We start from the raw sequence: 13,052 nt of genomic DNA, 5'->3' as shown, positions 1-13,052 counted from the left end.
CCTCAGCCAAAAGTCACATGTTCCCGCAATTGATGTCTGACGCTGTAAAGGACAGCGCTCTGCCGGCTGTCATGTATGCATACAGAGTCTTATGATTTATGACCCCAGCGAGGCCCCGTGTCCAGCCGGCATCTCTTTTTTTTAACCAGTATACAGTAAACATGGCTGCTGCTGTTGCTATGCGACCAGTCAAACCCATCTGCAATCTTGTGCTAAAAATTGAAATATTCTTCACTTCTAGCGCTCGGTGCTGTAATTGCTAAAAACATGCACTGCTGGCTGTCTGGAGGCGCCACACTGTATCCTTTCTATTGAAAACAATGACAAAAAGAAGCCAGAGTTTTAAAATAAGATCTCCGGTGGACACACAGCCTAAGTTATCTTGACGCAAGAGTCACAGCACAACACCCCCCCGCCCCCTGTTGCCATTGGGTTCTCCAAATAGCCACGGGCTATTTTAAATGTTAAAACATCTGATGTTTGAGTCACTTCGCTGCCGACTCCCTCTCCTCTATCAGCGATCATGTTCAGTTTCAATTTGCTCCTGTTTGAACCAGGAACTTTAGAGCAAACCAAAGAAAATGGCAGAATTTGGCTAATTTAATAGCTAAATGTTTACTCGCCCCCCGTTGATTGAAATGATTGGCGGAGGTGCGAGCCTAGTGGGTTTGACAGGGTGCTAATCAGCAAGGGAGCTATCAGCAGATTGCATGTGCACATGTTAACCCTCCCCGCCCTCCTCCTTCCGTTTCTCATCTCCATAACCAAGCATCATCGCGCCCAAACAATGACCCGTGCTGCCCTGCCCCCCCCCACCCTGTCTCCCGAATGCTATTTAAGCAGGGGGCCGTCACCGCAAACGCAGTCCCCGGGATCGTGCGCGACTAATCATGCGTGGCCGAGAAAGAGTTGCTTGTTAATTAGAGAGGCCCCCGCTCATTACTCACCTGTTTCCTCAGCGGGGGCCACGCGCCGCAGAAACGTGTTATTCACTTGACGACAGGGGAAGGGGACGGGGCGCCTGGACTAAAATACCCCGGGAGGGAGGAGTTAAGAATGAGTCAGAGAGGAAGGAGATATCGGTGGAAAAGTTACAGACAGCTCGGAGTGGTTTATGGAAGGGTTTCGCTGCAGACGGAACAGGAGAGAGAGAGAGAGAGAGATACAGACGAGGAAGTAGGCAAGAGTGGAAACATCAATACTTGAAGCTGTTCTACCTATATGTTGATTTTTTTGTCTTCCACTTGTAGTGGAGAACTGCAGCACACTGCAGTATGTACAGTATTTGTTCTGACTAATCCGTTACATCATTTTCCCATGTGCTGTGAGAGGCAGGGAGGAGACTGTGCGTGTGTGTGTGTGAGTGTGTGTGTGTGTGTGTGTGTGTGTGTACACTGTGGCGAGAGTACAAATTGGGACAGTGAGCATCATGCTCTGTCACAGACAACAGTAATCTTCCCTTTTTGTTCCTCTCTTCCTCTGACAGGGAATGTGGTTGCACTCATTTACATGTTATTCATTGCTAAGTCTGCCACTGGATGTTACATCTACCATGCCTGCAGGAAGCACAGTAGCTAATACTCCTACTGCACTATGGCTGCGGCCCACAAACTGATATGAACTGTGATTCTTTGGCATGAAGAACTGACCTTGCCTTGGGTTTTTTTTGTTGTTAAACTTCTCAGACAATGTTATAATTTAGATCTAAAAACAATAAAATATACATCTCAAAACTCATCTCAAACTTCAAGGATAGCATAAAGTCTAACATTTATTTCCATAGTGGTTCTTGGTTTTAAAAACATAGACCACAGAGAGAGGTAACACTTATTACATTACAATGTCATATATCCATTTAGGAAAACCTCATGTTACCTAATGGCCACTATTTGAAAAATACATATTATTACACTGAAAATGTCAATTTGCAATGCAAATGTCTTACGACAGCTCAAAACTTATATACGTAATATTTTCCATAATAATATATTCCATAATGAGTCATATGCTGGCAGTCATTGTGTTAAAGTAAAGTAAAGCAGGATATCTCATGTTGGAACAGAAGTCTCACTGCATATGACCATTGTGAGTAATTATGTGGAGTGTGTGTTTTTTCTCTACTGAAACCAAACCATTCACTGGAGAGTGAAGACGCTTCAACTATTCCCAATGCCTGCAGTTATGATTTATGTGACTTCCCTGGAAAGTATTGGCCCATCCCATGAGTCCTCTCATATTCAATTCTTTTGATGGATCTTCTAAAACAACACCTTTTTCAATGAAGAAATATACCTTTATTATGTTCTGCTCCTGCGGGGTTTCCACATTGGTATTTTTCAACAAGTATCCTGAGTGAGTTTTGCAATATGATTTCTTTAGGGTTCATTTTTCCAATATTATTTTTGGTGCTTTCAAAGACTGCTGTTTTTTGCTCAGCGTGCCCAAGTGCATCTCATTTTCAATGAGAAGCATCCTAGCGAGGGTAAACATGGATCTTTCACACTCCAGAATATCCAATTTAACAAGTCATTTAGTCTGGTACTTGGACTTGAAACCTTATTTTTCTGAAAACAAGTAAAAATCTGCCAATAGGGTAAGATAATTTCACTTATTTCCACTTCAAATCAACTTGTTTCAATAATTTTCTGAAGACTTTTCTGAAGTGTCATTTCCTCGTGAGGTGATCAGACTTATTCTGCCTTGTTTCAAGATATTGTCACATTATCAGAAATCAGTGACAATTCCTAAAACAAGTGAAACTGCCTTAGAAAAAAGTGGATTTAACCCCATTTATTTTCCCCATTGGCAGAATTTTTCAATTGTTTTTGATTTTAAGACTGAACATGAGACTAAATGACTTGCTAAGATGGACATACAAAGCGTACAAAACGTACAAAGGACAAATAAAAGATATCAGATAGAGATAGAAATCAGATATGTTTACAACAAGACAGTGATGGTTAGCTGACCGGTTACTATAGTTAGCTAGCTAACAAGATGACACAAAATCCGGATATAATCTGAAAGCCCCAAAAGGACATTTACTAAAGAGCTGGGGACCTCCAATATAGCTGCCAGAGGGTGCGTTACATCACCCAAAATCCTGTTATTATAGTAACTGTTCAAAACACATAATTCTTCTCTGAATAGTCTAGATAGATAGATAGGTAGATAGATAGATGATGTGCCCTCTGTCAGATTTCTACTAGCAAAGTATCCAAGCGCTGCCATGTGTACCAACTTGAACCAGTGTCACATTTTGCCTGTGGCTACAACACAGGGCTTCAGAAGCCAGCGGATCTAAATCCAAGTCTATATTATGAACTTTTGAAGTTTGGCGTTTTTGTCTGGTCCCAGTTAAATGTCATCCGCTCCATCTGGGTTTGCAGGAGGGCTAAGAAGATCATCAGAGACTGTAGTGTATCCTGGCTCCGCTCCGCTTCAACCGCTGCCCTCAGGCTGATGTTTCGGGGCAATAGCCGCGAGGTCCTCCCGCTAAAATAACACGCTCTTTGCCACAGCAGTAAGAATTATGAAATCGCTTTGACTGTCATTCCCACAAACCACCCTCACAGGCAATAAAAGTTACATTGATCTCATGAGGTATGAACACTGACCTATATATTATCTTTTGACTCTAATCTGCACTGTTTGTCTACAGTCGATCTGCTGCGCTGAAGAAAAATTCCACCAGTTTCATTGTGTAGCAATGAAAGCACTTTGGCTTTGACTGAAGTCGCATTCATTTGAATTTACAATGCCATTATTCCAGTCTATTAACCTGTTTATTAATCCATGAAAAAGTATTGTAAGTTCACAATAACACCCAGCAAGTGCTAGATGACAACCTCTCGAATACTCAATGTGCTTACATCTTACAAGATGTAACAGCACAATATAAGTCTAAAGTGTACAAATGTAATGTGCAAAAATAAGTACTATATAAAAAAAAGAGTTCCAGCAATTGACTTAAGTGTTGCTAATGTTCCACACTGTTTTCTTAGCCTTTTCATAGTCCATCCAGTACTAAGATGAAGATGGCTATAACATATGAGGTGATGCGTTATATTATCTATCAGCAGAAAATAAATTTGACAAATTGACTTAAGATTTCAATTTACTACTTTTCTGGGATCTTGGCCTATTTATTCCCTCTGCCCGAAGAAGGCTAGTTACTTTTTCAAAACTTTAACAGTCCCTGACAAATTCCTTCCCCTGCCCGGTGCGGAGGAGCTCCCTTCGGCACCGGTCCAGTTCGAACACATTCTTGCCAACAAATTCAACACATTCAAGTCCTAAAGTACTGCATGCTCGGTCTGTTAATGTAATGGCTTTTTTTTTTCTCACATCAGAAATGTTACCAGGTTTCAGCCCGGGAAAATCACCAGCGCTGTTTTTCCACAATTCTGAATCTCATTCATAGCTAAACAGAAATGTAATATTTATGAAAAAAGGCCGCATATATGAAAGGGATTTAACTGACTGATGTAAAAAAGGCCGTTCTTTGTTTGCAGCAAGGCCAGCTGATGCCTTCTTTAAATATTGGGCTGCGCTGACAATGCAATTAAATCATTTGTTAAACTCATTAATGTATGAAACTTTAAAAAGTCCCTCTCTTTGATTCACTTGTTGAAATAGAATTTGATTCATAAATTTCCCCATTCACTCGGCTATTGAAAACCTGTGGGACACATCTTCCTTCGTCACACTGTGATGTTGGATAATAGATACAAAAAAAAAAGAGTTATTTTATCTAAAAACTTGACATCTTTATTCAGACAGTGTGAAGTTATCTGGAAGAAACGTCCGACAGTTAAGCAAACTTTCATCACGCGGGAAACGGCATCAGTAATGGTGCTGCATTATACAAATGATGTTTCAATCTGCTCCCATTGATCAAATATTTGTACACACAGATTTGATCTTAAAATATTTTGTTCAGACCATTATGATAATTCAGTCTTCGCCACTGGTTTCTTATGAGCTAAGTTCACAGTGTTATTTGGATATGCAAAAATGTTCTTTATCCATGTGTACATTAGCATTTTATTGCTTGCAGCTTTGCAAACTGATTGTGATTGACATTTAAGAAAAAGTTACCGAAGTTTTTGTGGGTAAATCCTACAATCACACTCACAATGCTAAATAAAAAAAAAGTGTCTAAGAACAAAAAGGTTTGCCTCTCAAATCGCTCTAAAACTCAGTTGCTTTCATCTCTTTTCTCCCATGGAACTGAGAGCGCATCTCCCTTTAACGACTTCACACACACACACACACACACACACACACTACTCCTCTTAATCTATGTCTGGTGAAGTGGTCTTTAATGAGGTGTGAACAGAGAGAACCACAACCCCTCTCTCTCTCTCTCTCTCCCCCTCCTTTTTCATCTCCCTTCTCTGCGAGAGAGAGAGAGAGAGAGAAACAGACGGACAGACCGACAAAGACATACAGAGAGAGCGACAGACAGATCGAGGTGGAGGGAGGAGGGGGACGGTGGAGTTAATGGGAAAGAACGAGGTCTTTTTTCTCTTTCATTACTTCATCTCCCCATCCATCATCATGTGATCACAGCGAAAGGAGATCACAGAGTCCGTAAGGGACACTTTAAAGATTTTTTTTCCCCAGCTGATACCAACCTCGGGCTTTTTTAGTGCGTGTATGTGTGCAGGAATGTGTGTGTGTGTGTGAGAGAGAGAGAGAGAGAGAGAGTGCATAATGTGGTCCGTGTGTGTATGTGTTCATGCGTGTGACTGGTTATGCATGTCCACGTGTGTGTGTGTGTGTGTGTGTGTGTGTGTGTGTGTGTGTGTGGTGTGTGTGTGTGTGTGTGCAGGGAAGCAGGTCAGGGCTGGATATGCGTTTAGCCCCACAGAGGAAAAGCCTGCACACTCCACTCATGTAATAAGCTACCAAAGAATTACGGTTTTGTAGTGTGTGAAGACCAGGCGGCCTAACTAATGCATCTCAAATCTGTGTGTGTGTGTACATGTGACTGTGTGTGTTTGCATGCCTTCCAGCATGGTGCAATCCCACGCTACTGATTGAGCCATATCAACAGCGTGGCCTTGATTTGGATGAAGGGTGATATTTTCCACCCAGGGAAGCGAGCTCTACTGATTTTTCTAACTCCGCCGCCCTCGCCACTTTAAACTGACTCCATACATCCCAAAATTCAACCTTAATGTTCTGCAGGCTTCTTACAGTCTGTACCAGAAACCTCGATTACCCTCCAATGCTGGGAATATGAATTCACCTTCAGTTCACTCGGTTCAAACCGCAAATCGAATTCACATATGAACGAGAGCGCCTTCATTCTCAATAATTCCTTTAAAGCTTAAAGCTGCGCTAGGCAAGATTTTAATGTAAGAACACACCGTCTTATCAGCCTAAATCGCAAAGAGCGGCTGCAACAGAGAAGAGCGTCCCGTCCGCCGTAATTGAGACCCTGCAGATTCACCCAATTTGCCCAAATGAAATTCTGTTTTCGGATATGGAGACCGGCGGGAAATCTTATCCGCGCAGGAAATGAGGAATCTAAATCTTAAGAGTGAAATAGAAACTGTCTCCTAAAGAGCAGTGAGCAGCACTCCGTCCAGAGAAAACTGGACTCACCAACATTAGAGCTTTTGCCTCTCGTTTCTTTGGTTTCCTTTGGTATGAAGCATCACAGAGCAGCCGGGTTGGTACATGAGTGTGCTGTGTGCAGTTTACTGACGTCACGTTAATATGATTTCTGGGTACTAAAGTCCTTAATTTTCAAACAGTTACCTCTTGCCACCATTTTGGGGCCGCCAACATTCAAAATTGTGTAGTGCAGCTTTAAATCTGGATGTAAAAACCTAGTTATTTAAAAAAAAAAAATGAAGTTTTTGTATTCCAAAGTCAGTGCACTTCATGAAATGAACTGAAAGTGATTTGAACCTATTTGCTGTCATTAATCAGGCTGAAGACATGGAATTAATTCCTCAGTTCTTTCTGTGCTTTATCATTTTTGCCAATATATAATGTATATTTCAAACTCACTCTGATATCACATCCAAGGAGCCATGGCTCCATGTTTGATGTTTGTCTCCACGAGTTCTCTTTTTATGTTACTATAAATACATGCACTGCCGGTGCACCATTTTCTCTCCTTTCAGATTCGGCATTGTCTTGTGTAAGACAAATCATCAGGGTGGAAAAACTCAGTTTTCTTTTCATGTCATAATGAAACAAAATAATCTAAGCATATTTCATCAAGAAAAAGGTAATTAAGGTAATGAGATTTCTTTACAGAGCATTGGAACACGCCAGGCTCAGGGAGAAGGATAATTCGCTGTGCTTCTCTTTTGAATTTGTAATTAATGAGCTCACATAGGCATTTTTCCTGCTTCCAGCCCACTCTCTCAACAAATTGCATGCTCCTTTATTTGAGACCATGTTATGGTCTCGTTTGTCAAATGATTGGAAATCACAACAATGTCACTGTAAGATGGAAGAGTTTTTTCGTTATAATGAGTGACTGGACACCAATGAGGGAAAGTTGCATCCTTGACTGAAAATGTTACAGTAACACTTTGCGTGCAGGCTGTGTACAGTTAGAAACCTTTCTTAACAGGAGATACTGACTTATTAGTTTCATAGACCCATCAAACCGGGTCTGACTGTGAAAGTGAGGGAGATGCAGACACTCAGTAACAGTAGCCTGAAGAGGCTGAGCAGCAAAAGAGCTGCCTTTGTTCAGGAGCCTCACATCTGAACAGCAAAAAGAAAGTCATGAATGTTAAATAAACGAGCGTCCACAACTTTATGGCTCGTTTCGCTGCTCGTTAAAGTTGCCGGTGCCCAAGTTGGCATATAATAAAGCATCTGTCTAACAAACATTTTCACATTCATGTTGAAAAAGTTAGGCACTTTTGAAGGTTTATGTTTCATATTATTGTGAGCTACTGCACAAGCTTTTGGATATCAATAATAACTCTTGTGGCATTTTATTAATCTGTTGAATTAAACATTGCTTTTGGCCTGAGGTCAGTTTCCCACTGCAAGGCCCTGAGCATCAGATGCAGGAATTATAGGCTACTGCAGTGGTTTGTTTGGCCTTATTAGCCTATGCATTAGCCACTTAGGCTATTTGTTTGTATTCATCTATGCAGAATAAATGACATGCCGTGATGTCATAAATTTCCATGTGTTTTTCATGCATATTTTAATAATCTGAACATTCATTCTCCTGTCTCCTGGATGATCTCCATTCCTGATGTTAATACAGTCGACATTTGAATTCACTTTGGCTGCTATCAATATGTGGAACTATTCCACATATTGAAAACCTTAGAGAGAATGACACACACATACACACACACACACACACACACACACACACACCCTAACCAGATGAAAACAGAAACATGTATTTTTATCCAAACCAATCTCATACCTGTTAAAACTCACCACACTTATGCATTTAAGGAGTGCAATGCAAAACTTTCTGCCTTTTCCCCTTAGTTTTCCAAGTGTTGTCTTTTAGTCACTTTGGCATTGGTGTTATAAAGCATTATGAACCCTGAACTTGCAGTACATTATGTCAACAACTTATAATACATAATAAGCCCTGTTATTAGGTGTCATGCATAATTATTAACATTTATAATGCAGTTTGTAATGCCTAATAAGTGCATTATAGCATGTAATGAACATGCTTATAGTGCACTATAGACATGGCCTTCATAGAAAGTGTTGCTTATGGGGCTATATATCATAATGAAATAGTTTCTGAAAAAATCTTCTGTTAATGTTTCTTTATTTACAGCTGTGTCTGTAAATCCAGCCATGCTTAGTCAGTTCCTTGGAACAGAACATCTAATTTGACATAATAACTTGGCTGTTGTGATCACTGCAATAAAAGGACCATTTCATTTTTTCTACAGTTCAGATAGACATAAATCATGCAAATCAATTATAAAAATGCAGGAAATTGGCTTTAAATTGTCCAGATTTTTCTGGGGGAGAGTCTGTTGAGATGGCCAAGTTGTACATTTAGAAACCCAATCAGCTGTTTGCAGCCATTGTTAAGAGCTGAGGACCTCATATGGCTGCCAGAGGGTGCCTTACTCTGCTGACAATATGGGGGAAACCAGTGTGCACTTGGAAAACCTCTCTCCATTCTATTACTCCTCTCACTAGAATTCAGCTCACTTGTACAGTGACAGCTCAGCGTTCAGCGCTCCAATCAAAGCACAAGTCACTTGTCCCCAAGCCCCGCCCCTCGGAGTAGCTCCAAGTGTGCGGAGATGGAAAGCCTCTCTGATGCCACTTTGAAGACTAGAACCAATTAGGGAATCATTATAATGAGGAGCCTCTAAGTGCAGATCTTTTGTTACTCAGCAGCTGCCTAATTGGGGTTGGTGTATTTCGAAAAGGGAGTCGGGACGGCAAGTCTGCTCTTATGAAACGGTGACTCACTCGCGAATCAGTGACTCACTTGTGGCTGCCGTCTCGATCGTTTTTATCACATCGCTCGAATGTGTTTTTTATTGTTTTGTTTTTTTATTTCAAAAGTGTGTGCATGTTTCAATCATTAGTCATCACTTGGAATATCTACCAGGAGAGTAATATGGCTTACTCAACCCAAATGTATGCATATGAAAGTCATTTACCCATTTGAGTCAGGACTGAAAAAAACAATTATAACAACTTAGTGGGATTTATTTTATCCTGACATAGACTTTGATAACACAAAATGCTGCTATTTTTTCTACTAGGTGCTGTCCTCCCTTATTGTCAGCCATGATATATATATATACATATATATATATATATATATAGATATATATATATATATATATATATATATGTATATATATATATATATATATGTATATGTGTGTAGCAGTCTTTTGTTCTGCAGTAATATGCTGGGTACATTCATGACGTGAAGATACTCGCATTTTTCAATCGTGTTAGCTGCACACAGCTGAAAATAGCTTAAACATCCTCTGAAGCCACTCTTAACCTTCCCATCCCCCCTGCAGCTGCGAGTGATTTTACCTCAAAGCATACAGTTACCCTGCTATATACAATTTTTAATATTGCAGTCCACCTTTGTTTCATGGCACACTTATCATAATTACTGACATGCTCATTCCACAAGGTATTGAAGGCATTAAGTATTGAAACAGTTGCCGTTTTGAAAGTGCACATATTGATGTTTGAAGCTTTGGCTGGATAATTCTATGAGTTGTAATTCATCTCTTTCTCTCTCTCCACTCTCTCTAAATATTAGATTTCAATATGTTTATCCCTCCTTAATGCAGCCTTTATTGTGGTGCTTAATGAATAAATCATACGCCCACTGTCCATTGGGGGAAAAAAAATAAATGTACTCTTTCTTTTCTCTTGTCTTTTCACAGCTCCCCTGACAGACAAGCCTCCGAAAATCCTGTTCCCCTCGGAAAGCCAAGTCAGCATCATGGAGATGGCGATAGGTAAGGAAACATGTTTCGGTTTCATACACGGCCCACTTTTTTTTTTTTCCTGTCAGTGTGCGGAGCGTGTTGTGACATATGCTTGTTCGTCACAATGGCATCGCTTCAGATTCCCAGATTAGTCCATGAATGCCAAATCCCTCAAAGTGGGTCCTGTTCCACTTCACTGTGGCTTTGTTATGAGCGCTATATGTCAGTTCCCTGCATTCTGTACATATTTGGTGTAAATATCAGATCAGGCTTGAAATCTAATACTCTACTATAAGTCTTGTATAAGTCTAGTGTTTCTGCACTGTGATTTGATTTGCATTTTAAATATTAATTTTGTGTTCAAAGTACCTAAGTGAGGTAGAAAATTGTGGTAGTGGTAGTAAGTGTGAGGTAGAATTTTCTTTTACGCTTTTGTAATCGGACCTTGAGTTTACACCATGTTGTAAAAAAACAGGATGAGTTATGTATGTCACAGTGGATGAAAAAGAACGTGACTCGGTCAGTATGAAAACCATGTCCACTCCTCTTTTTCCCCCCCTCCTGTCTTGTGGAGTGGCTCTCAGCGCTTCATTATATTTACCCTCATAACATCTATCTTAGTTATCTCAGCAACATGGATGCAGCCTGTATTTGTTCAGCTGGGTAATGAGTGGAATTGGCACCACCGAGAAACCATACATAAGCTCCCCGCTCATTATCTTCAAATATGTGATGTTAGCATTACTTCAGATGATTGCCTCCGATTCTGCCTCGTGCGGCAGGCTGGAAGCGATCGTCTTTCGTGTGCCTTACCAGCTTTCCATGCACAGGGGGCTCATGGGAAAATTCCCGCTTTGTGCCTTATTGGGCAAAAGCTCAGCTGTGGGTAGAAGGGAAAATGGGTCATGATGGAGGCTTCCTTTGAAGTAAATTTGTCATGGGTGATGAACACAACCGGCTCGCCAAGGTAAAAGGTGGCAATCAGAAAATAGACGCAAATCATTGTAGCTTTAAATTGATGATGGATAAAAGCCCTCTCTGCCTTTTTTCATCTGATTAAATGTTTCGCGGCGGATGATGGCGGTGGTTTTCAGAATCCATTACCTGATAGCTCGGAGAAGAGGCAATAATGGTCAGACACCAAAGTAAAGACCTGCGCTGCCTCTGTTGTTTTGTGATTGTTTTGTTATTCTACTATGTGTTTTGTTAAAGATAGCTTTTACCTTGGAGATTTTCACACATTTTCAGAGGTTTCCAGAGTCATTAAGTCACATTTCAAGATGTAGCAGCACCATCTATTGATCAGTAGCGTCAGCCTTTAGTAATGGCACAAGATCTTGTCATCATCCTCTTACCTATCACAGTGAAATTTGATCTAATGAGCCCCAAGGTTTTCTAATATGATACAGATCATGTGCACCTCAGTGGGATAACTCAAGCGATCTTGTCTATATCGGTATCTTGTCGCTATCTGTGGATTTTGATCCTCGATGCATGGGGATTGATATGAGCCCTGTGTTTTTTGATGCCCCTCCCTCCACCCCTGCTCCCATTGATATGCTATACAGAGTCAGCAGGTCTGTATCCATAATGTATGAACGCCCGTTTGATGCTCTGCCTGTACAAGTCGCTGTCACTTACTCTCAGTGTTGGGGTAGCATGCTCTTGTCACTCGCAGACAGCCTAGTCAAACGCCGTATTTCCTTTCGGGGTGGGGAATTTTTCGGAGCAATTTTAATATTCATTCCCTCATAAAATATGGAAACGTAAATGGCTTCGGTTGACAGTTAATTAGGCAGGTGTGAGAGAGAGAGAGAGAGAGAGAGAGAGAGAGAGAAAGCAAGCGAGAGGAGTGGGGGAAAAGAAAGACGTGGAGAGAGGCACTTTCCAAGCTCCTGTTGTGCAACTCCGGGGATGAAAGGGGAGAACAGAGGGAGCTGTAAATGGAAGAGCCCAATTAATCAACACCTACTTTTCCTCTTTGCCCCACTCCCTTTTTGTCTCCTAATGGACGAGGTTCCTCAGTTCTAATTGATTTGATACAAATCTCTTGATTAAAACGTGTTGTGTGAACGCTCCTCTCGGCCCTAGGTGGGCTTTCCCCTGTCACGCGTCTTCCCACTGCCTTCTCCGTGGGACAAATCAGATACAGTTTGGGTCTGCAATTCAGTTTGACAGTTCAGCGCACATTGCTTTCACTCTGTGCTGTGCAGACGCAGAGTAATTGACTGCGGTGTGGCCAAGCAGACTAAGTGCAGTACAAATAGTATGTCCGTTTCAAGTGTTGACTGCTAATGGATAGGATTTGTAAACGCTAAACACTTTGACAACAGGGAGTGATTCATTTAGCTGAGTGCATGAACATTTACACAAAAATAACAATGGAGACGAACAAAAAAGATTGTATACAAAATTTGCAGCTCTGTCTACCTGTTGATTAAAATACATCACATAAGTGCTTTTGTCGCTTTTGCGAAATGTAGATAAAACCGGTAAGTACTCATCACAGCACTTAAGCATTATTCTAGCTTAGTTTAGTGTAAAATGATAAGTAAAGTGATATAAACACAGTGATAAAGAGTGATAATAATAAACAAATTTGTCCAGATGATT

General features: G+C 40.8%; 1 protein-coding gene across 2 annotated transcripts in view; it reads left to right on the top strand.

Moving 5' to 3' along the window:
* The window catches only part of LOC139916839 (interleukin-1 receptor accessory protein-like 1), a 217,005-nt gene that overhangs the window by 114,618 nt on the left and 89,335 nt on the right, over window positions 1-13,052 (top strand). For both annotated transcript variants that reach the window (XM_071905851.2, XM_071905850.2), the window contains exon 5: window positions 10,395-10,469. In XM_071905851.2, coding sequence (XP_071761952.1) covers window positions 10,395-10,469 — 75 coding nt within the window. The remainder of the gene's footprint in view (window positions 1-10,394; window positions 10,470-13,052) is intronic.

This window comes from Centroberyx gerrardi, chromosome 21, assembly GCF_048128805.1.
Source record: "Centroberyx gerrardi isolate f3 chromosome 21, fCenGer3.hap1.cur.20231027, whole genome shotgun sequence".
Classification (NCBI taxonomy): domain Eukaryota; kingdom Metazoa; phylum Chordata; class Actinopteri; order Beryciformes; family Berycidae; genus Centroberyx; species Centroberyx gerrardi.
The sequence above is the reverse complement of the archived record's forward strand: the minus strand, read 5'-3'. Positions and strand labels throughout refer to the sequence as shown.